The sequence below is a fragment of the Electrophorus electricus genome, chromosome 16 (genome assembly GCF_013358815.1).
Source record: "Electrophorus electricus isolate fEleEle1 chromosome 16, fEleEle1.pri, whole genome shotgun sequence".
NCBI lineage: Eukaryota > Metazoa > Chordata > Actinopteri > Gymnotiformes > Gymnotidae > Electrophorus > Electrophorus electricus.
In genome coordinates this window covers 17517176-17543067 of record NC_049550.1, presented here as the reverse complement: position 1 = coordinate 17543067, position 25892 = coordinate 17517176, and the positions used below count along the sequence as shown (strand labels likewise).

The window sequence follows — 25892 nt, the reverse complement described above, 5'->3', positions numbered from 1 at the left end:
CACCTATCGTATTCACAAACCATATCCACAACGTTCACTACTGTACACACCGATTTGTGACAGCTCAGCACACAACGAGGAGTAACTCACACTATAATAAGTATTTAAGGGGAAATGAAAAAAAAATTAAAATACAATACACCTCAGTGTTGATGGTTTTATCTTTAGTGTTTTGCCACAGTTCAAAATTAATGGCAAGTTTTTTACGTAAGCCAACATAAAACCTGTAGACATTGTCAGTGAAGACTCCATCAATGTAATACATGCTATAGGTTCTGCAGTGTGTGCTGGTCAGCAACATTATGATCAGAACCTTGTGTTTTTGTGTGATGGAGTTAGTTGTTATAGGTGGAACAAAGTATTAGCACTCACCAACTCCTGAAAGAGCACAGCACCAACAGACATTGAATCAATACAGAAACTGAAATAACTCCCAATAAACATGCCCCTAAGTAATACAACACAGAAAACACCATTCGAAATATGTTCATCATAGAATGCATAGAATAAGAACGGTGAATAGAATTAGAAACACAATTACTGTATGCATACAAAGAATAGTTTTATATATTGCAACACACACACACACAAAACAGACCACTTTAGAAACCTTTTCCATTTGTTGTTCTCCTCCAGCAATGCAATCACTTTTCTTAGTTCACAGACTTCTGTTTGTAGGTTTTCAATATCCTCCATACAGAGGTCAGTCTCTGCTGACTTTGTGCAGGATGTTTCAGTCAAATGACAGGTATAACTCCAGCAGAGCTATTCCCCCCTTCTCATTGTAATCTTTGGTGTGGTGGAATATCAAGACTTTACTGTTTGGGCATGCCTGAGTCCTATAGAATCTCCACAGTGGTAAAGAGGCTGAATGCTGTAGTAAGATTTGTAGTACTACTCAAAACAAGGCCTGGGTAATTTCACTAAACATTATCACTTGTGCTCAGTTGTTACACAAACTTTGACCAGGGATACTTCCCCTAAACCAGTCTTGGATTTTGTGATCACTGGACGTTATTTTAATGGGTAATGTAACAGGATAACTGCTTACACCTGACTCCCAGGTAAGAGGAGGCAGGAACAGTGGTAAGACCTGGGCTCTGAAGGCTGTGATTTGACCTCTCTGCCCCTACAGGCTTGGTGCAACTGTTCACTAAAAAAAATTGCCCCTACCTCTTAGACAGCTAAAATGTTATTTTATGGATCTTCTACTTAAAAATACCACACATCACTTTTTGCCTGCAAAAATTTAAAACTATTCAAGAAGGAAAGACAAACATCTGCAATAGTCAAAACTGTTTTTATTGCCTCTGTTTCAAAGCATACAGTGAAACTGCAAGGGTGCCAATTATTGACAGTAATTACATAAAAGGAGGATTGGCTTCTGCTACTGTGGATTTGAGAGCAGGCCCAATGCACTCTACTGCCATTCTAGTTGCCCTTGAGCCACAGGGCAGATGTGGAAGGAAGAAACACAATGGGAGGCTCTCCCTCTTCCTCGGAACATGTGGCGATATATGGGTACAGTGGCTCATCGAAGTCATTTTCAGGGAATGTGTAGATGGGCGTTTTGATTTTTGCATCATAGAAGGTAATCTTTCCCCTGCTGAAGTCCACCAGCACCCCGACCACAGTCAGTTTGCCTGGTATGTTAAGAACAATAGGCTTGTTGGTGAGGGCTACGTAGCTGCCGTCTCTCCTCTTGAGGATGCCCCAGTAGCCATATTTGGGCCCATAGTTTATTTCCCCCTTCCTCCGCGCCGATTGTGTGGCTACACCCACCACAAAGCATGAACGGCTGTCCACTTGCACCTCCCAGTAGCGGCGCCCGGATTCATAGCCCGTGTCACCCAAAGCGGCTAAAGCTGTGTCGTAGCGTTCTGGGTTTTCTGGAACGACCCTGGGGAACTTTGAAACCCTCACCATGGTATTGCCTTTGTAGAGTAGGAGTCTGCGGTGGGCTGTATCTGGATCCAGAGCTGGGGAGACTGTCCCGGAAGAGAGTAGAAATACTGAAGCATGAAACACACCCAAACAGAACACAGGCATGCCTACCACAGAGAGATTCCTGAAAAAGTTGTTTTGAAAAAGATTGGTGTGTGGATTGCTTTCAGTGTGATTTTCCCACTGAGGATCAGATTAAGGTCATATAGTTTTTGTTAGTTCTGCTACAAAACAAAGGCAGATAATGTAACGTGTGATTCAGAGTTTTGTATATCTATTATTTGCAAACACTGACAATATTTACTACAGTTGTCACAAAATCTACTACATTACTATTTACAGCAGAAAGTTACCAATTTATAGCCTCAACTTACGAATGTTGATGTTTCTGTCTGGTTTTTCCACTGTACCATAAGACAAGAAAGCAACAAGTGTTAATTTCTTCAGACCATAACTATATTTTAGTATATTTGAATTAAAACAGATTCTAAAATGTCAGATCCAAAAGGTATAGGTTTTGTTCCCTGGGAACACACATTCCCTGATAAATATGCTTAAATATGTTGCTCTGTATAAAAGCCCATACTAAATACTATAAAGGTGAATGTAATAGGCTCAGGTGCTCTGGAGCAGTTAGTGCTGCACTAACGCAGGCCCTGCCTGTCTGTGCCAGCAGGTGGTGAAAGTGCACAGAGAGTCTCACCTTCCAGCTTCTCAAGTTTGTCCATGGCGATCTCCAGCTGCTGCGACAGTTGCTTGTTCTGCTCCAGCACGTCTACAGCAATGGGAGAGCAGAAAGCTCAGGTTCACCCACCCACACTCTCTGGGAATGAACTACACCCTCACACGCCAATGACGGCATTATTTTAACATCTTACTAAAGGCCGATCTTGAGACCCACTTTAAATCTTTAAACAGTGATGGACTGCCCATTTACTTTAGACAGTAAGACCATCATCATGTTCTTTTAGTTGCTTTGTCACATATCCATCATCATTTTTTTCTAAACACACTGCAGCAATTTTAATATGGTTAATATGGTAATAAAGTGTTGAACTGGACTGAATACGACTGAATAAACATGAATGAATGAATGAACCATCATGGGCTTTCTGCTCTCTCGCCAGTTCGTCCTCCTTGCGAAGGATTCGTTGATCCAGCTCAGTGATGGCCGCCTCCCTCTCCTTCAATTCCTGTTTCACCTTGCTCAGCTCCTCCTGCTTCCTGTCCAATGCTTTCCTCAGAGCTAGAGTACACATGCACAGAGGAGCGTCATGGTACTGGGAGATATGACTGCTAGGTGCACCAGACAGACACTTCAAAGTCAGACTGAATGAGTCTGGCATGTGTTTGAGAACCAGTTAGAGTTAACACCAACCCCAAACTTAACTCCAACTCTAGTCCCAACCCTAACCCTAGTGCCAACCCCAATCCCAGTCCTAACCCCAACTCCAACCCTAACCCTAGTTCCAACCCTAAGATCAACCATAGTCCCAAGACCAACCCTAGTCCTAACCCTAGTCTTAACCCCAACCAAACTCCAACTCCAGTCCTAACCCTAACCATAGTCCCAATCATGGCATGCAAAGCATCACAGCTGTAAAAACTAACAACAGACGCCTAAGGGCTCTGTGGAAAATCCATGTCACCTGCTTTATTCTTTTGAAGCTCTGAAACTTCCTTTTCTTGGTCCTTCACTTGCCTTTTCAGGCCTGTGGAAGACATCATAATCAAACCTTTTGTTATAATGTCAACCATTTAGCTTGGATCAGAGACAGAAGAGCAATTTTGTACTACAGCGAGACAACACATCCTGGGGGTGTTTCAGCATGTGATGGGCACTTTAAGCAGTTATTAAACCCTGAGTCTCTCTCTCATGACCAGCACAGTGTTACATTGTCACGATGCAGTGCAGTAAGGAACATACCTGAGATCTGCCTTTGGAGTGCCCGTGTAATGGTCTCTTTCCCACTTGTAGCTTCTGTCAGCTGTTTGCTCAGCTCAGTTAATTGATCAACTGCAAGAGAGAAGAAAGGCCACATTCACAAGAGTGCCAAGTGCCTGGCAAACCTGCACACATTGACAAAATGCGAATAGCCTCTCATTTTGGCCATCATTTTTGTATTTTCTTTCCATATGTAATTTTACATACTACTGACAGTGTGCTAGTAGTACCACTTATCAAGAATTATAGCTGTCCGGTCTTGATATTGCTCGCAAACTTTGCCACAAGTTAAGAGTTATACGCTTACTCAAGTTTGAGGTATTCGCTTACTCAAATCAGCATTTTGGGAATCTTTCTCCTTCAGTTTCTGTTCACTGGCCTCTAGTTTCTTGGTCTTCTCTGCTAACTGCCTTTGTACCACTGCAAAAAGAACACACACAAAACACACTGCAGGGCCTACTCTGATTACAGGATAGTGGTTCTCCAAGACACTGGCACGGGCACACACAAACATTCCATTAAATAAAAATAAATAAATGGCTAATCATACAAAGACTATAGATTTGCTTTGTTGCTTGAATTTGTGTGTGTGTGTAGTAACCTGCCATCTGAGTCCTGGCGTTTTTCTTTAGTTGAGTCAGCTGCTGCTCTTTTGCCATCACCACCTGCTGCAGCTGTGCTATCTCTTTCTCTGTTCATTCAGGAAAAAAGAACACTTTTGTTAATTGAATTCAGTTGTTTTTGTTGTTGTAGGAGTACATGCTATAGAACACCGATGTAATGATCTTCCCAAAACACCCCAGAGGAGTGAACGCACTAGTGAACACTACTGAGCAAAAGCACTACCGAAGACGACTGAGCAAACACACTACCAAACAATACTGAACAAACGCCCTGCTGAGAACTGCCTCTCAGTCACATGCTTTTAAACCTTTTCCAAGTTCTATCCAACAAATACCAAACAGAACACCAAAGCTCCATTCCATGTGAATGGCGTTAGCTATGAAATTATAAACCTGTGACATTATAAAATTATGCTTCATGAGTCAAATCCTATTGGGGCCTTTATGTTAAGGTTTTTTTTGTTTGTTTTTAATGCGTCACTGTTTTGAAAAAAGGTGCTTGTGACTTACTGAGCTGAGCAGTACCACAGCCACTCTTTTTCAGATAAGCAATCTCTTTGTTCTTCTCTGCAATCTGCTTCTCCAGGTCTAAAATGAAGATGCATGTCAGATCACTTAGTTCGCCTGTCACCAGAAATTAATTTTTCTTTCCATCTTATTCAGAGATTTAAGGGGGAACTCACCAGCAATCTTTTTTGAAGTGTCCTCTTTAAGCTCTGCTTGTAGTTTTTCCAGCTTAGCCAGTTCTTCCTTTAAAAAGATCACTTCAATGGCTGGATGGAGGAAAGAAAGAGTCAGAGAGAGAGGTCACAGTCATCATAACTATGAAAAGAGAAGTTTGAGTTGCCCAAAGCATCATGTCAAAAAGGTCATCACGAGATGGCAGGATATCACTTTGGGCACTCATCCTATTAGTTAAGGTCTGTAAACCACTTAATCTTTGGCTTTTCACCAGCATGTTCAGTAGGACTGTCTGCCTGTTCAGAAGGTAAAGCTAAAGGACACTCACTTTGCTTGGCATTGTGGTCTCCTGCAGCTGTTAGTTTGGCCATCAGGTCTTCTACATCCTTCTCCAGTCCTGCGCACACAAACAAATGTCACTCAGTGTAAACTAGCATAACCCAGCACCTGCACTCAACACCAGCATTCAGAAAACAGGCCTTTCCCCACACAGGCCAAACTCACGGGCAATCTCTGCTAGGTACCGATCAATGCTCTGTTCCTGCTGCCTGGACAGCTTCCGCACTTTCTCAAGTACTTGGAGAACTGGAACAAAAAGAATACGCACCTAACTGATGACCAAGAATAACACTGAACAATGGTGTTATTTTCAAACCATTATACAGAAAATTAACCCAGACTATCATACTCTCTCTCACACACCATCATACTCTCTCTCACACACACTACCAAACCTCCTAAACTCTTACCACTAAATAAAAAGCCCAGTAAAATATGGAAGAACAAAATAATCCTAGCAAGGAGCAAATCAGATTGAAATAAGAATAGATGTGACAATACAAGATGCATACATAGAGGGGCAGGGGCCCAACTGTCGTAGAGGAATAGGGGCCCAGCTGTAGTAGAGAGAAGGGCCCAGCTGTAGTAGAGAGAGGGGCCCAGCTGTAGTAGAGAGAAGGGCCCAGCTGTAGTAGAGAGAAGGGCCCAGCTGTAGTAGAGAGAAGGGCCCAGCTGTAGTAGAGAGAGGGGCCCAGCTGTAGTAGAGAGAGGGGCCCAGCTGTAGTAGAGAGAGGGGCCCAGATGTGGTAGAGGAACAAGGGCCCAGATGTGGTTGAGGAACAGGGGCCCAACAGTGGTTGAGGAACAGTGGTAGAGGGGCAGGTGACTAAAACTGCACTGTGAAATGACCGTTTTGAACAAGTTGTGCTGCATGCAGTTTGTGCTACTCACGTTCGGCATACTCTGCTCTGGATTTCTTCACCTCCTTTTGCACCTTGCCCAACTCTGCATTCTTCTTCCTCAGCTGCTGCTTCAGGGCTGTGAGAAAACCAAATTATTAAATGGCCACTTTAAAGCGCTTTCCTTACCAGGCTGTGCATCTGCCACACAGGTGCTTTAAATATCTTTAAAGCTCTTTCCTCATGGGTCTTTAAAGCTCTTTAAAGCTCTTTGCTCATTGGGTTTTGCAGCTATTGCTGTTCTTTTTTGAGCTTTAACTGTCAGTCACAGTCTGCACACTGACACATTGGTGCAAATTAAACAAAACCATGGATGTTAGCTAGACTCATCATCGACAGACTTACCATCAATGCTGGACTAGTGACAGACTCACCATCGACGTTGCCCTCTGATGAACTGATTTTTTTTTCCAGCATCTCTACTTCCTGGGTCAGAGTTTTGACTGTAAAAACTGCAAAAGATAAACATGAAACAAACTGAGTTGTGGAAAACACAAGGCAGAAAACAATGAAACAAGGCAGGGCACTGAGAAAGAATAGGAAGCACAAAGTTTGTTAAAAAGGAAACCCATTACAGAGGGAACACATATCTCATTATACCAGCAACTGCCCATCAGTTAACCAGCCCTTACCCTGATACTACTTCTACTCACCTGAAGCTTTTTTCCAACTCTAACACCAAATATTTACATTTACAGTATCCAAAAGCTGATGCTTTTATCCAAAGTGACGTACAATTATGACTGAGTACAAATGGAGCAATTGAAGGTTAAGGGCCTTGCTCAGGGGCCCAACTGATGGTGAGGCTTGAACCAGCAACCTTCTGATTACTAGTCAAGTATCTTAACCACCTACCACTGCTCAAATTCTAGATGCTAGAGATTAAAAAGGACAGTTCGGAAGAGCTGTACATATTAGACAAATGTACATTATATGTTGACAGATATGTACATATTAGACAAAAAGACAGACCTTGGTTTATCTATTAGAGCATTATAAATCATATAAATTGAAGGGAATTTTAAAATAACTCATAAAACCATGAGGAGCTATCATCTTGTCACTCACCTTGATAAGCTAAACTGTTATTTAGCTTTGAAACTGTATTCTGGAAATTAGTCTGCAGTTCTATAACGCACGCACGCGCGCACACGCACACACGCACACACACACACACACAAAATCAATCAGTCAAAGTATTTTATTTATATAGTACTGTTTTGTTTGAACAATTTGTAAGAAACATGTATCTTACCTTCATAAGACATATTGAGTTCAGAACATTCTTTGGCCTCCTTCAGTTCCTGCTCCAGTCCTGGCAAAGGAAACAGTAGAGTCAGCAAGGACACACCAGGTCCACGCTTCTCCACCCAGAACACAACCCCTAAATCCACAACATCCATGTTCACCCACAACCCACACCTCCATCCATAACACATCTTCACCCAAGAAACACCCTTGTGCTCATCCACTCATAAGCCACACCTATACTCATAATCCACACCTCCACTCAAAACCCACACCCCTACTCATAGCGTGTACCCCCAACCAAGCCCCTCACCTCCATCAACAACCCACACCTCCACCCATGACCCACACAACTCGCCTTACTTTTTTTCTCTGCCAGAACTTCGGATATTTCCTCCTCCTTCTGCTTCAATTTTGCTTCCAGATCTGAGGAAGCATATTTTACTGAACAATTGTTTTTTTTACAGTGCTTTTCTTTGTGTGGTTTAATGGGTGCCACACAGATGCAGTAAGTTGGTTTTAATATATATCTTTTGAATGTTGTAATTAATACATGAATAATTATGCATTAGAAACAAAAAATATTTTGCATACCTCCATGGTAGGCATACAAAATAGTGGTGGACTAATTCATGATTAGGGTTTAAAATAACAATCCATTTAACATTGGAACAAAGTTCTTCACTGGATAAATTGATGAACGGATACATGTGGATGTATGTATGTTAGTGTGTGAAACTCACCAGACATTTGAGCCGACATCTCCTGGTCTTTATTGTGTGCCTCATCTTTTGCCTTCTTTAGCTGTTCAATAAGCTCTGTGATCTTGTTAACTGTTCGGGAATGAAGAACATTGAAGGCCCTTACTGATAGATCCTTTAGCCATTACAACAGTCCTCTGGAATATCCAGTGCTGTTTCCAAAGTACCCTCAGTAAAGTTTAAAGGGTGTTTTTTTTTAGCATATCAACTCAAGTCCAAGTCTGATCCTAAACTGTAAAACCTATGGCTTCTTTTAATCTGGCTGGAAGATCTCAGGGATGTACAGGGATGTGGCTTTGGAGTTGGATAACCAGTGGCAAATTCATTCCATGACTGTTTTTTTCTCATTATGATGTTAACTGGTAGATTGTTAAATAAATTTTTCATCACTCATTTGTGCCCATAGAAGGCGCTAATGAACACTGATTTTGCTGTGTTCTTTGATTTTTAATTTTTTTATTTTATTTTTTTGACATTTTTGTAACACTGATCCTCAATGAACCCCTATAACTTTGAAAATGCATGAATGATTTTACATTTTTAAAATTTGATTCTCTCACCTTTTGTTGCTAATTCAGAGTCCTTCTGTTTTAGAGCATCGTTCCCCTTCTTCAGCTCCTCCTTTGTCAGGGCTAGCTCATTCTCAAGCTCTGTCATGAAAGTGTGTATAAATCAGCAGAGAAAGTTGCTAGTCTATACTCCACAGGTAACCCTTAGATTCACAGCAGCAGTATCAAAATCAGGAAGACATGTAGCACCTTTCAGCCTCTTGGCTGATACCAGCTGCACATCCGTCATCATCTTCTTCAAACCTTTAAGTTCTTCCTGAAGGTCACTGATCTCTTTGGCTAGAAAATGAGGAATTTACAGAGTATGAGCAATCACACCCAGTATGATTTCAACCTAACAGAAAAAAATAATAGTTAAGCCATGCAATGAACAGTAGCATGGCAAAGAGCAGCTCATTAGCTCACTTAGCTTCTCTACGTCACTGTGTGCCTTGTCTAGTTCCGTGTTCTTCTTCCTCAGCAGTTCCTCATTCTTTGAAATCTTCTCCTGAAGCTCTGTATGGAAAAAAAGAATCGGACCTATTACTGTGACGATCTACCTCAACATTGTGTTTATCCCTGTCCCACAAATCTGGATTCCATGAGTGTCCAAGCCCCACTTTTAACCTTTGAAGAAGGTAAGTGAAATAGCATTTGGTCGACATTGAACAAGTAGGATATTTTTACCGGCTATCTGGGTCCGAGTCTGCTCTTTGATGATTGCTATTCGCTTCTTTAACCAGGTTTCATCGGACAGCATAGCCATGTTCTTTAGAACTGACAACCAAGAAGAAATGGTAGCAGAGGAAAGAGAATTAAAAAGGATAAAATAATATAAATGTATTCAATGTCATTTATGTAAAAAAGAATATGTTTGGAAATTGAGTGTTAAGTGTTAAAATAAAGAACTAATCAATTAATCCCTCACTTATTTCAGTGGTGTTCACTAACTGTCCATTCTACAGTGTTGTGTTTTCATAAGTGTGTTTAATATATCTGATTCAGCTTGCACACCATTTGTCAATTACTGTTGGAACGGCATCAGATGAATGTCCAACCACATAAACCACTAAACAGCCCAGTGGAATCAGATGCATGTTCAACTACATAAAACACTAAACATCCACTGGAATATCCTAGGACTGCCTCTACTTCTCATACATGAAGTACAGACCTCAGCAATGGACTTACGGATTTTGGCGGGGTTGGAGTCTTCCAGCTGACTGATCAGTTTAAGTAGTTCCTGCTCTTCAACTTGATAAGTTTAAAAAAGCCATATTTAATTATTAGTTTATTTAGGGTATGGTGTTTATATGCACAAATGGTATATAAAAAATGAAAGCTCTTATAATGCACATTTTAAGAGAATGATTTCATACACAAGAAGGCATGCATGAATGCATGCACACACAAAAGGCAACATAATTAAACCCAATTCTATCAATATGCTAGAGGCACTTAGAACAAACCATGCAATGTTAAAATGATAAAAATGATTAATATGACATACAGTATGTCAACCTTTACATTAATCAGGAATTCTGGAAAGGAAAATGTAAGGAAAACATTTTTCACAAAATGTACAAAATCTTTAGAAGATATCTAGAAACACTTGCCTTTGATTTGGTCCTCATTCACAGCCAGATTCTGCAGTTTCCATATCTGCTTCATCTTTGCTACTATGTTCAGAACTGACCAGAACAGACAAACCCATAAACTGTTAGCTCATCTATGTAATGTTCCCTTCTTGTCTAGGTCTTTTTGATACTATGTATCACATTCTATGATTATTACTTGTAACACTGATGCAACCAGCAAGAAAAGCTCTCTTTAAATTTAAAAACCTATCATGTCTAAATGTTAAAAGTCAATCATGATGAACATTGAACCAAAGATGTAACAGTAAATATGGAGTTTAGACTTAGAAACTAAACGACTTCAAATACACCAAATATAAGTGGGGAACAAAAAGCAACACAAATATTTAATTTTTAAATTAAAAATAATTAAGGAAAGCATTGATGTACTCTTAACAAACAGTTCAAATTATACTTTAGGTAGAGAAGCATTCCATGCAAATACTTAAAATTATTTTAAGTAATACAGAATTAATTATAGAAAATGCAAATACTGGTACTAAGATAGTTTAGTACTCTGTACAAATACTTAAAATGCAACTTGAGTATAGTGATAGAGTATTGTGAGTCTACATTGGTATCATGTACAGTACTGGTACCATATATTTTTCTTAACAGATGAAACCTTTCATGCCAGTATTTAAAAATGTTAAGTATAGTGGTGGAGTACTCTATAAAAATACTTAAACTGTAATTTTAGTGGTGGGGTAGTTTTAAAGTACAATTACTTTAAGATTTTACTTATGTATTGTGGTGGAGTACTCTGAACAAATGCAGTGTAGTGGTAGAGCACTTCATAAAAATACTGTATGAGGTATCTTTAGTATAGTGGTGGAGTACTTTAAAAACATAACTCAAGTAGTGGAGTTCTGTTAGTCTTCACTCCAGGTACCACATACTTTTCTCAGCAGATGAATCATTCTCATACAGTTCTTGCTTCTTTGAGTTGAGCTGATGAATCATTTCTCTCTGCTTCTTCCTTAATTCTTTGGCAAACGGAGAACAATCAAATACATATATAGACATTTGGTTGACGATTCTTGAAGTCTTTGACTCATAATATAAGCACACATTTAAAAAAAGACTAAAATATCGTTGAGGTTTTGCAACAGAGGTAACTCCATGCCAATGACTGATAAACACCTGAAACTACATCTTACATGGTATCACATGAGAACTCTTTTGCAACCTAAAGAAAAATAAGGTATAAAAATAAAGGCAAATAAAGCCGTCTAAAATGATTTCTTTTATATTTGATAAGCAGTTTAAATGAAAAAAATTCAGAGGTGAAGCCAGTTCTCCCAGTGGCTACTAGTACTGCTGCATAGAAGTGAGCCTACATATAAAAATATGTATGTGAAGTAACGCACCACTGATCTTGGATTCTGATGTCTCACCCTTAGCGTCGGAGGTTAAGCTTTCGATTTCAATGGTGAGTGACACAATCTCGAGAACTATGATGGAATTTGGACAGAAATTTATACTGGAAAATACAGTTACAGGTTTTTACAACTGGACTCAGTGTTTAGGAATTTTACTGTACTGGTTTTGCCAAACCAGCTTCACTCACTGAGTTTCAGGTTTGCTTCGGGCACCTTTTGTATCATATCTACGATTTCTGCAAAATCAGAAAAAAGCAAGAGCAGAGAATGAGAGTTGGCATGCTATAATGTCAGAGTTAGCATGCTATAATGTCAGAGTTAGCATGCTATAATGTCAGAGTTAGCATGCTATAATGTCACCTGGCATGCTATAATTTTAATATTGGGGGAACTTTAGTTTAAATAAACATATGATACAGCACATGAATAGTTGAATATATGATGGTTGCAAGGTAGTTGCTAAAGACTAGTGAGGTTGAGTCTGGACTGGTCTGGGGTGAGACTCTCACCATTGTAAGCCTCCTCGAGGTCTTGGCAGTGCTCGGCTTTTCCTATCTCCAGACCTAGATGGGGTAAAGGTTTTGATATCAATCACCAGACATATTTGGATTATCTGTACTGCATTCACCTGGCTGGTCCTTCTAGTTAATAACAGATTACAGGCTAATGTATTTGACCATGTTTTAATTTTATGTGAGAAAATAAAAAGAGGCAAAACTGAATTGGTTAGAGTTAAAAGATGGGTAAATTTTAATGTATAGAAGCCAACCTGTATATTCTACAATATATGATACATATGATATATATACACAGTATATATCCTACAGTAAACCTAGTATACTTAGAGTGTTATTCTACAGTATACCAACAGTATATATCCGCAACCAATCAGTAATTGTTTGAAATGTACCAATGCCGCCATAAATCCTTCAGTAAGGAATTTGCCAAATGCACATTAATGCAACATCATAATATTGCGTATCACTGTAGTTTTATAAACCCAGCAATTTCGAAATGGGGTTAGGAATTTAATTTCTGATTTCTTATTTGGTGATTGTAACTTTATAAAGGTTCTCTCTTAGTTAGATTTAGAATTCATATAGGCTCTGCTTTAGTGTGATTCAAAATTCATACAGGGTCTTCCTTACTGTGGTTTTTATTTTAGAATTTACATAGGCCAGTGTTAGGACTAGGACTAGTATTAGGGTTAGTCCTAGTGCCAGGGTTAGGGTTAGGGTTAGGATTAAGGTTAGGGCTAGGGTTTCTTTACCCTCGTTCTCAGTCAGCAGGTCAGAGATGTACTTTTCTTTTATCCTCAGCTGTTTCTGCAGATCTGGGAAGACAGAAGTAAACGTTTTAGCTAATAGATACCACCATGAAACTTCCCCCATTTGATTACTTACATTAAGAGAATTGCTTTTAGTATTGCTGAAGTCTTTGGACATTGTATGTTTAAATATACAAATGATGCATTATTTACTTAAACGTGCTAATTTGCATATATTTCAAGAACTGATACTTGTTTCATTTTGCTGACATATTAGAATCAAGTTTTTACAGATGAAAATTTGTTTCTCTCTTTTTGCTACTCCATAAATCATAAAATACTGTCATCAGCCACAAAAAACGCCATGTTTTTAGGCATGAAATGTTGTATGATTCAGGCTATGAATGATATGTACAATCCCCTCTGTAGAAACCTTCTGAATATAGATATGGATAAAACTGGAAAATTTGGTATATATAAATGCTACTAAAGTAGAGATTTCTTGCTCAGAGTGTGACAAACCTTTAAAAAATTTTTTTTTTAAATTATATATATATATACATATACATATATATATATATATATATATATATATATATATATATATATATATATATATATATATATAAAATTTCATACATTTGTATTTGAAATAACTTTTTACAGACACAATATCTAATATCATTTGGAACAATGATATAGAACATCTCTAATAATATGTAATAATATGTGTGAGGAAGTTCGCGGGAACCCCAGCCAGTCCCCCTGTCGTCTGCTGGCTCGAGGTCTGACGAGTCCGGGGGGAGCGCCCATTGCTGACTTGGGGTGTACGAGCCAGGAAGCGCACCAGATGTTTGTCTCCGGAGCAGACAATGGTGATGCTTCCCTTTTTGCCTTGTTTAGGCGCACGAGTAGTCACACAAGGTGAAGGAGTGTGCTCTGATGACAATACCTCTTTAAAGATGACATGGAGTGGCTTGCCCTCTCTGGAGCTAAAATAATTCAACTTGAATGTCCTGAAAAATTAGTCTACACTCATTAGTTTATGTTTGTTTTGCTTGCCTACAATTTACTTTGTAATTTTACATGGCACTTTATTATTATACTATTATTATTATTATTATTATTATTATTATAAGCTACTATTATAAGCTGATACAAAAGAAATGAGCATATTTGGATCAGGTAGCACTGTACAGGAGAGAGAGAGAGCTTCAATACCTCAATACCTGTGATGATATGGTGTAGTCAACGGCAACAATAGTGCATGTTGCGTTTGCATGCTAACTTTTTATGAATTTAAAAAGAAATCTACAGATGCAAACAAAGTGTAGAAAAACAAACCTCTAAATGTGTACTTTGTGTGTTTTCTTTCAGACTGCTGGGAAGCTAAATGGCACAAAATCTCAAAATTGACCTGTACACAATATAACCATGTTTTTGCCTGCTGTGTCTCGTCTCGCTGTCTATGCACCTGTTTGGTAGGAGCGTTTAATAATGAAGTCTCTCATGGATCATCTCATGTGTTCTGCAAATAGGAAGCTTTGTTGAAGGCAAGTGGGCATCTGGCCCCCAAACCCCCAAAAAGTAGAGATGTTTTTGTCAGTGTGAATCGCCACCCACCTGCTATTTGGAAATCCGCTGCCGCCTTCTCCCCCTGTGCCCGGATCTGGATCTCACGCACCTGAAACTGCAGAGCCAGGATCTTGGAAACTGATGGAATTAAATAATAAGCAAATGTTACTTCATGTACAAAATAAAGAACACTCCACCACAACTGGCTAAAAAAAAAAAAGAAAACCAAAAACACTCAGTGGGTTAACTAGGACAGTTAAGTCTGCGAGTTAAACAAGTTATCTGGGAGTTAAACAAGTTACCTGAAAATTAAACAGTTACCTGAGAGTTAAATGGGATCAGCTCTAACCCTATGTCAGTTCCATTTCTGTTTTTGACATTGACAATAGACATTCACTGATCTTTTAACCATTCATGTTAATTTAAAATAAATTAAAAATTTTGTAAACTGAAAGAACTACCAAACTGAACCAGATTGAATGAATAGAAATTGCATTGGTTAAAAAAGTATTCTGTAAATTTAAAGAGAGATGTTTTTCTTTTAGTTGTGTAGTGTTCGTGTTCAGCTGAGGCACACACCCAACTCCTGTCCATCCTTCTGAAGGCGATCGAGTTTGTCTTCTGTTTTTTTTTTCTTTTTCAGCAATTCTTTCTCAAGGTCTGAGAGACACAACAAATCCAGGTAGAAAAACAGGTATGAAACATTACAGTCTAACACGTGGTGGTAGTCTATCACAGTCTCGCTCTTCAGCCTTCAGGGGATGGTAGACGATTACAGGTTTAACCGTCCTAAGACACCTGACTCAACCCATAGTTTAATTACCAAGGCCTTCTTGACCTTGATCATTAGAGCAAGGAAATTTCTACACCAGGATCATAATACTTAAAAAGTCCTTCAACCAGAGGAACTCCAGAACAACAGAACCTGGTGTCTCAGAGAGGATGTGGTTAAGAGCTTCCAGATCATCCCCCAGTGCCTTCACGTCTCTCTCTGTGGCAATAATCTCTTCATCTAGGATTGAAACAGGTGGTCATTCAATGATGGCAATGAGATGTTTCAATGAATAATGACCTAAAATGATGTCTACACAAGTCCGATATGGTGCAGCTGGTCAGTCTGGCCCTTTGTGTTGTATGCTACATGAGAAGTTCAAAACTGGGGCACAATGACTGACAAAAGTGAGAAAAGGTTGAATTTGACAGCTACATCAAGAAAATGTTTGATTCTGAGCACAAAATCAAAACTGTGAAAAATGTTTTTCTACTACATTGTAAAATAATCTGTGGTTTCAATGTGATCTCTTAATTGAACATTTATATACAAGCTAACTCATATGAAAAGGTAGGAATGGTTGGTTAAGGTTTGGGATATGGGCAGGGTTAGCATCTGTAGCTCATCTGATGATACAAGAAAACAACAACAACAACAACATTGTTGTTGGCACTCATTATATTCATTATGAGTTCCAATAATTTATAATCCATGTAATTATCATTTATTTAGTGAACCAAAAAGCTGCTGAAAGCAATGATACACACCAGTGACTTTGTCTGAGGACATCTCGTTCTCCTTCCTCAGTTTGGACAACTTTCTTTTTGCCTCCTCAAGCTGCTTCTTCAGTGCTGTTAGACATACCAATCACACTGGTCTAAGACACACCCATCACACTGGTCTAAGACACACCCATCACACTGGTCTAAGACACACCCATCACACTGGTCTAAGACACACCCATCACACTGGTCTAAGACACACCCATCACACTGGTCTAAGACACACCCATCACATTGGTCTAAGGCACACCCATCACACTGGTCTAAGGCACACCCATCACACTGGTCTAAGGCACACCCATCACACTGGTCTAAGACACACCCATCACACTGGTCTAAGACACACCCATCACACTGGTCTAAGACACACCCATCACATTGGTCTAAGGCAAGGCAAGTTTATATCAAGCACCTTTTATACACAACGGTAATTCATAATGCTTCACATATGAATAGAAAAAGCTTATTACAACCCGAGACCACGGCAAGATCTTTGCCAAGAAAGATAGTAAAATCATTATAAAATGTATTAAAACTGAAATTGAAATATTAAAAACAATGAATTTAGAGAAATTAAAACAAAAGTAAAATACATAAGCTAAAGAATATAAGAAATTAAGAAGTAAAGAAAATATTAATAATAAAAACAAGAATCAAAAATCGTAGTGCTTAAAAGTAAAAATGCAGTGCCACAGTTGAGATGTAATGCCATATAAACTGAAATAACAATATAACAACAAGGTCTAACCTGAGCCAAAAGCCTGGCCAAACATGCATGTTTTTAACTTTTATTTAAAAACATCTAGTGTTGGAGCTCTTCTAATATCCTGACAGCTGGTTCCATTTAGAAATGGCATAGTAGCTAAATGCTGTGTCTCCATGCTTAGTTTTTACCTTAGGAAGGGTAAACTGATTAGTTCCTAAGGACCTAAGAGTTCTGCTTGGATCTTAACTCTACAGCCTATTAGGTAAATATGCTGGTCCTACACAAGTATAGACTAGTAATAATAACTAATAATTCTGTAGTATACTAGTAGCCAGTGTAAGGATTTTAAAATAGGGGTGATGTGTTTTTTTCTTTTGCTCCTAGTAATAACTCTAGCAGCTGCATTTTGAATCAACTGAAGCTGTTTGATTTTCTTTTTTGGGGGGTTCCCATTAAGAGATCATTACAGTAATCCACCCGCTAGAGATAAAAACATTGATGAGTTTCACTAAATAAACTAAATAAAGGGCTAAGTGAATCTAACCTTGGAGAACTCCACAAGTCACCAGCACTCATTCAGAAAGCTTATTTTCTATTTTGACAAAATCATTCATGCCTTGTAGGTATGAACTGAATCATTTTAGGGCTGTTGCTGAGAGTCCAAACCACTTCTCAAATCTATCTATAAGAATGTTATGATCAACAGTATCAAAAGCTACACTAAGATCAAGCAGTAGTACCACAGACAGCTTCCCAGCATCTGTATTCAAATAAATGTCATTAATTAACTTGATTACAGCAGTCACAGAACTGTGAGTATGTCGAAATCCTGACTGAAATTTGTCTAAACAGCCATTTGAGGATAGAAATTCAGTAAGTTGTTTGAAGGCAATCTTTCCAATAAACCGCAGATTTGAAATAGGTCTGTAATTACTTAATACAGTTACTTTCAATTTTTCTTTTTTAATAGAGGCTTCACCACTGTTTTTAGTGTGTTAGGAAAAACATGATAAGAATGAGGTGTTTAGTATCTGAGGTATGTCGGCTACTGACTGAAACAAATTCTTTAAGGCCTCAAGGCAAAATGTAGATGATTTATTTTTTGGCATCCTTGTCAAAACTGCTCAGAGATACTAAAAGGATGAAAACAAATGATAATTGCTTGCATTGAAAGGAACCATTAAATAGAGCAGCTGTACAGTACTTCCACTTTTCCGGCTGGCTTGAGAAACATTTAGAAACGTTTGACGGTGCTGAATCAATTAATATGGTTAAAAACTTCAATTAAAAACATAAAATCACAAATGGGCTATAATAAAATCATTAAATAAATGAGATTAATTCATGAGCTACCTAATATTAAGAAGAGCTAACTTAAAAACCTTTGTCCTTTACACCAAACCCTGTGGCTTGCATCTTACATATTGCAGGTTAGCTACATTTACAGTATCTGACATGTACAACAGAGACCTGTAGCATATCACACACACATCACACTGGTCTAAGTGTACTTCAGTGATAAATAAAGGGATTAATCATAAAAAGTGTAAACAACAATAGTGCAGCAGGTTGTTGAGTTTGCAGCTCACCGTCGTGCTCTACTTTTGTCTTCTGCAGGTCAGCCAGTTTCCTCTCAATAGCCAAAACTTCATCCTGGTTTCCAATGAGCTGTGTGACTGAAATCACACATGTAAAATACACTGAGTGATCACTCAATCAGATGTTCCTACTGTACAGCTGTACCTTTACCATTTTTGCACTACTGAGTGAACTGTACTGGTAACTTGTGTTGTTTTCTGCACAGTTTAATTATTAGTTTCTAGTGCTGTCTTTCATGAATGACACTGTTTTTTAAAGTAAGTGATTTCTGCATGTTTTGTACATATATACACATATTGTGAAGTGCTTTTGGTTTCGTAGCTGATGAAGGACCTCTGTCTGAAACATCCTATTTCTCTGAAACCTTGTGTACTTCATTACAATTTTGAATATCCCAGCAAAAACCTGCCCTTTGGTTAGTTCCAGGTCACTCAGGAAGGAGGCCAGTAAACATTAAATCAACATACACACATACACAATACAGACAGTCAACTGAGCAGAGAGTACAATAGTGGTGCCAACAACGGTGGATTACACCTTACAATAAAACCTTGAAGCCTACTAGTATGACTATATAATGTAGCTGCAACTAATGAGTTAATCACAGTGTATGCAGGAGGCAGAACTGCACATTCTCTTTACAGGATCTAACCATATTTTACTGGGATCTAATGTTATACATTCACTGTTTAGGATAGTTAATGTTCTCTCTGAACAAATGCACCATGAAGGTCTCAATAATTAGTAAGGAGTTAAAACAAGGTTTCAAACATCAGCCTAGTTTAGGAATGTGAGCCTAATTTTATTAAAACAGAACCTACCCTGCTTAGATGTGGCATCACCTTTTTCTTCCAGAAGTTTCAGCTTCTGCTGGAGTTGCTTCTGTAATTCTGAAGCATTTACATATAAATCTGTTACAATAGCACATCATAAATCTGCACATAATTCTGTTACAGTAACACATCATGGTTCTGTAAAACTGTCACAGTAACATCCTGGTTCTGCATATAAAATTCTTACTGAACTCAGCAGAAAAATCCCCCAATTTTGGGATTGTATAAAACTGAATAATGCTTGACATCACGCACTTTCAATCTGCGATGATTGTGCAGCACTGGGATTTCCTGTACGCAGTTTGTCGATCTCCTCCTGCAGGGCGTTAATCTCTGCAACTACTCCAGAGGAAGAGAAAGGGAAGGAGCAGCTGCCCTGGGTTATTATCACCTAGACTGCTCCACCAGGCCAAAAGAGAGAGACAGAGAGAAGCAGACAGAGAGAGACAGACAGAGTGGGAAAGAGGGACACAGACAGACAGAGAGAGACAGACAGAGAGAGATAGAAAAGGGAAAGAAGAAGTCAGACAGACACACAGAGAGACAGACAACAAAACAGACAGAAGAGACAGACAGGCAGGCAGACAGACAGATAGAAAGACAGACAGACAGACAGACAAAGAAAGAGAGACAGACAAAGAGAGTATACTGATCTTTACTTTCACTGCTGCTGCCAGTTTGGCACATTTTCACTTTACTCAGATTGGCAGTTGCTTCATCCATTTCTTCTTTAGCTTTCTTCAGCTGGTTTTCCTTTTCTGAAAAACACAGTCATGATAGAAAATATCTAAAAGTGCAATGTAAACATTTTTTGTGAAGGTGTAAGGCAGAGAAGGTAGTCACATCCTGTAGTGTCCCAGGACTGGATCAGACCCAGCCAACATTCTCTCACAAACTACATTATAGATCTGGCAGTTGACTTTAGGACATTCCAGAAAAAGAAGTGAAGTCATATGTGTCAATATGACACATGTCTAGAAATTTCCCAGCAATTATATATATTAAAAAAAAAAAAGTCAACTCAATGACACCATAAACATCTAACAGATATACTCTATCATCATGTAGTGTTGTGACTCACCTGCGATTTTCGCTGTGTCTGTCTCCATGGTGATTTCCATCTCTAACTTTTTCATTTTGATGTACTTTTGGAGAATTTCTAAAACTAAAAAGCAGGATTCCAGGGTCAAAACAATCAGACCCTGATTTTGCCCTGACTTACAAAAGGTTTGTGTGTGTGTGTGTGTGTGTGTAACAACAAACCTGATAACATCCACAAAAAACCCCTGCTTTTTTCCTTATAGGGCTACATTGTTCATATAAGTAAAATGGCATCTGAACATTTTACAGGGCTGCCTTAATGAATATGAAATTTGGGACCTTTCTACCCAATACTGGATGGGATCAATGAAAACCTTTTTAATTAGCTTCTGCAATGTGATTCACTAAGCCTGGAAGAATTTCTAAGAATGAAGATCACATGTGTAATTTATAAAATGTATTTTACATATTTGGCAGTTTTGTAATTAGGAGACTTCAGAAACATATTTTAGAAATGTTTAGAATTAAGCCTGTTCACATGTTTAAGCCTGTAGCTCTTAATAATTATTTGCATGGTCAACTCAATTTTGCCATATTGAATTTCAGGTGAGTTTTTGTTGATCTGAATTCACCATGGATATTGAAAACATTTAGCACATTTAACAAAGGCAAATAGTGTCTGCACCTGATGTAGTTCATGCACATTTTGTAAATCATCTGCAAGATGCCCACTAAATACATGTGCAATCATAATGCCACTTAAAAATAGGTTCACATATTAAGATTGAGGAACAACACATTCAGAGAGCCACATACCTGCTTTGGCAGGACCTTCTGTTTTTTCCCCAAGTTGTCTCAACAGACTGTCAAGCTGAACCTGAAGTGCTGTGTGTAAAAACAGAATGCAAACAGTTGGAACAAAGTCCCTGACAGGTGGTGCTAAGTCATGGATTTTATCCCAGCGCCATACTGGAGAGCTCCAGTTAAAAGCAGGCTAGACAACAGCAGGTGGGATCAGGATCAGGATCTAGATTTGGATCTACATCTGGATCCGGATGCAGTAATGGGGAAGCACACCTGGTCTGCTGTATTCAGGCCAATGCTTTCAGATTCAAGCTGACTGAGAATGGTAGGGAACATTTTTACCTGAGATCTGAACATTGGAGGCCTGGGTTTCATCCTTGCATGTAAGCTGGATCCGTTTTAGCTGCACCTTCAGAAGGTTCAGCTCATTCTCTGGAAGAACCACAACCAAACTAGGTTTACCTCCCACCTCAAACCACCATTCGCAGTTTCACGCAAACTTTCTGAAATAGAAAAACTAGAGGATTTTATAATATACACCTTGTACATGGTTTCAAGGTTTTAAAAGAAATAAATTATTCAACAAGTAGGGTGAAACAAATAAGCAATACACACCATACAGTAAATTATTAGTCTTGGCTGGGTGCACCATAACAAGGCAGCAGGGCATAACATGGTAGTTAAATATTAGGCCACATTTTATATGTAATTCTATACATATATACTTTGAAAGTTACAATAACAGTTACATTAACTTAACCAAAAGTATGAAAGCATTAAAATGTTAATATGTATTCTATACTCAGAAGGAATCTAGAACTAATTATCTGTTGCCATGCGCAGTATGTGTCAACTGTGTGGCATCCTGCAGCTCTTCCTCAGTGGTCATCTTCTGACCACAGCTGACTGAATAGTATTGGGAGATCATCTTCTAACCACAGCTGATTGAAGAGTATTAGGAGATCATCATCTGACCATTGCTGATTGGATAATGTTGGGAGATCACCTTCTGAGCACAGGTGATTGGATAATGTTGGGAGCTCATGCTCTGACCACAGGTGATCGGATAATGTTGGGAGCTCATCCTCTGACCACAGGTGATCGGATAATGTTGGGAGCTCATCCTCTGACCACTGGAGCACAGCTGACTGGACAGTGCTGGGTAAAGCACCACTCTGAGCTCAGCAGTGACACTGACACATGTAGACACCCCTAACACACTCCTATGGTTGATATTTGTGAGGCACCTCAATGTGCGCTGAGAATGGTCAGCTGATCAAATATGGACAGCAGTGGTGGAGCAGGGTGGAGCTAAGAAACTGTGCATACCAATAGATGATATATGGCACCTATAAAATGCACCTATAGCACATTTATGGCATTTAGCTAATGCTTCTATCCAAAACAACTTACAATTATGACTGAGTACAACTTTAGCAATGGAGGGTTAAGGGCCTTGTTCAGAGGCCCAACAGTGGCAACTTGGTAGTGGTGGGGCTTGGACCAGCACCTTCCGATTACAAGTCAACTACATTAACCACTGAACTACCACCATCCTAGCACAAATGTACCTAGTGGTAGGTGTTTATGAACAATTGGCTATTAATAATACATTTAACACCTTTGTACATGTGTCAGTTTTGTGATGCTGTTTCAGCAGTCAAATAATGTAGTAGTATATTCCTTTTTTTCTACATTTCAGTCAGCTAAAAAAAAAAAAAATCTGTAATTTCATCACAGTTCATTAAATATGCACTAAACCTAACTAACAGTTTACTTCCTGTTCCGTGACTCACCAAGGTTACTAGAATGTTCTGTCTTTTCCACCAGTCTCTTACTGCAGGTCTTCAGCTCATTTTCAGTGCCTGAAATAGAGAGCCATAATCATCCCAAAGGGCATATGTGAGAGCACTAAACGCTGCAGTTCACTGCCTCAATCATCCCAGACAAAGGGTACAACTAATGACAAAAGAATAATAATCCAAAGAGAAATAAAGTAATAGTAAAAACTTCACAAATTGTTTAATCTCACAGATAATTTTTAGAAACCCATTTCACAGTACGGGACACTAGCATTTGGTAGGCCATCCAGGTCTAAAAGACTTGCTGGTTAGGATGCGCAAGCTTCAGTGGAACCAACTAATGTGTGTGATCTTGATTTTAAAAATATACTTACCTTCACAGAAGCGCATCAACAAAGTCTTAAATATGATTGGGGTAGGCAAAAAAGGAGGACCATTAATGTTTTATGCTTCTGTATTTCATATTATCCCAATATAGTATAACGTAATTATATGTAGGGGCTTATAGTACTGAATAATTGTACCTCTAATTCTTCATCAGAATCTTCAGGTTCATCGCCAAGTACTGAAACAAGAATGGAGGATTCAAGAAACTGAGTGAATTATTGGTCATGAGAAAGCTATGCAAAACAATTAAACTTATTTCCCAAAACTTTTTGAGAAACAAGCTGCTCACTAACCTTACCTAAAATGGGATTGCTTTACTACTGTCCTATCTCAGCAAGCTCTATGTACTCACAAGTTAACTGACTGCAGTTAACTTATCTTGCAGAGTTGTCATGTTTCCAGTAAGCTCTTCCCATGGACCACCTGTTCATGTTTTATCCACTGAATTGATCACTGTGTGTAAATAAACGTTACGTCTGACTTACCACTGCGTGCATGCGCTGTGTGCCAGGTGGCAGAGGCTGTCATACAGCATAGCAGGAGTAGATGGATCCAGCTCATCTTTGTGACCATGATCAGACCGACTGCTGGCTGTGCCTGGCCCCTCTCAGGCTTATGTACCCAGGACACACTCCCCTGTACTCTTACACAACCCTGTCATTCTGTTACAAGGGCCAGCACAGACATACATACATACATATACATCATCTAATACTCTTCTATGTTTCACAATTCTCAACTTCCTGTTCGATGTCTTAGTCATCACCGCAGTGCAACAGATGAGTTTACAGCAACAGCTGCTGGGCTTCTGCAGCTTGTATCTCCCTGTACCAGTCTGATCACGTGTCCTTTGGTCAACAGATAAGATAACTGTTTGATTGCTATCAGCCATGGGGCCAGCTGCTGGGACACCCCAGTGTATGCCAAACTTGGGGCTGACCCTGTGCTTAATGTGTCTGAGCTTGCCACAGCCATCACAATGTCCATAATGCACAAAGGTAAGTGAAGCACTGAGGAGAGGACTGGATTTGTGCATCTCAGGACAGGTGTGTGTGGCACTTCAAGACTCCAGACTGCTCCTGAACAGACATTGGAATTAACCCAACTGTAACTACAGGGTGTTTCTCTCTGCAGACTTGAGTCTGAAACAGCTGAATTTTAATCTTTTACACACATGCCACATGAAAAAGGAGAAATGCACAGTGTTCTCAAAGATAATGTGGAGATATCATAGTATGTCTCAACAGATAGTGACAGAGCTATTTTATGCTCAGCACAACTAATCTCTAGTAGCCCTGCATACATACCCAAAATAAACCAAAAAATAAAAAGCAGTTAAAATTAAACAGCAATGAGCTATACCCACAAAATCTTAACATTAACATTTGTAACATTCCTTATTATATCATAAAAAAAACAGAATGACTTACATTGTTATAGTGTAAGGATAACTTTTCAGAAATCACAATCAGAGCAGCAAATAAAAGAAATTGCTCTTATTAATTTCTCTTTTAGGCTTCTCAAGAAAGAAGTCAGAATTAACATTGGTTATTGACATCCATGTGGGATTCGTTTCCCTTGGCTGGTCTTCACTGTTCCCACTTATTTTGCTCCATTCTGTGACAGCACACCCCCTGCCCTGAACACAGTCCAAGATGGAGGCCTGGCTATGCTAAGATTCATCAGGACCATGGGGACAACCCAGAATGTAGGACAGATTTTACAGAACCATGTGGTAACATGTAGCCTCGGCTGGGCTCCACCAAAAGCAACGCTAAGCAAAGATAATCTATAAATGGTTGAGCAAGTACGACACTGAACACTCTCTCTCACACATCTAAGATGATCTTAACTCTACAATGATTTTGAAAAAATGGGCCCTGAGCAGATGTTTTAACAAGATGATATATTTCTGTGAAGAAGTTAAACACCAAAACCTCAAGGACAAAATAACCCATTATTTATGTATTCCATGTTTCATCGTGACACAGGCACCAATATAATTACACTTCTCTGTTGTTCAGCCTTCTCTGCAAAAAAGCCGATCTGCATGTTTTTATTCCAACCCTGCCAATGGTCACCTGAAACAATTGATCAGTTTTTACTGAAAATTGATTAATCAGGTGAAATCAAAGCCCTCAGCCTCCTCTGTGCAGGGGCGACCTTGACTCGGCAGACACAGCTGTGAAAACAGAGCTGTCTGGGTGTTAATTAGGTGTGTTGTGAAAACTGCTTTTTAGGCATTAAATTAGGTGTATTATGAAAGCTGTTTAATTGTCTATTTGCACTGCCAGTGTGTATGAAATTGATTCATAAT

The 25892-nt window shown here is 39.0% G+C and overlaps 1 protein-coding gene across 1 annotated transcript; it reads right to left on the bottom strand.

Moving 5' to 3' along the window:
* Positions 1-1281: 1281 nt before the first annotated feature.
* Positions 1282-24177, bottom strand: si:ch211-14a17.10 (myosin-9). The gene is made up of 44 exons (XM_035535154.1): positions 24061-24177; positions 23713-23753; positions 23563-23587; positions 23183-23251; positions 21729-21818; positions 21399-21467; positions 20623-20706; positions 20201-20299; positions 19797-19880; positions 19530-19598; positions 18699-18785; positions 16389-16472; positions 15775-15861; positions 15429-15509; positions 14898-14987; positions 13278-13340; positions 12517-12570; positions 12196-12243; positions 11996-12079; positions 11525-11611; positions 10605-10679; positions 10180-10242; positions 9676-9765; positions 9415-9504; positions 9199-9288; positions 9001-9090; positions 8423-8512; positions 8043-8105; positions 7687-7746; positions 7500-7559; positions 6806-6883; positions 6424-6510; positions 5698-5778; positions 5522-5590; positions 5196-5285; positions 5023-5100; positions 4491-4580; positions 4220-4309; positions 3872-3961; positions 3594-3656; positions 3044-3190; positions 2648-2719; positions 2319-2348; positions 1282-1988 (listed from the first exon to the last, which is right to left on the bottom strand). The coding sequence occupies exons 1-44, from the start codon at positions 24146-24148 to the stop codon at positions 1432-1434; spliced, it is 3876 nt and encodes a 1291-aa protein (XP_035391047.1). The 5' UTR covers positions 24149-24177; the 3' UTR covers positions 1282-1431.
* Positions 24178-25892: the final 1715 nt, after the last annotated feature.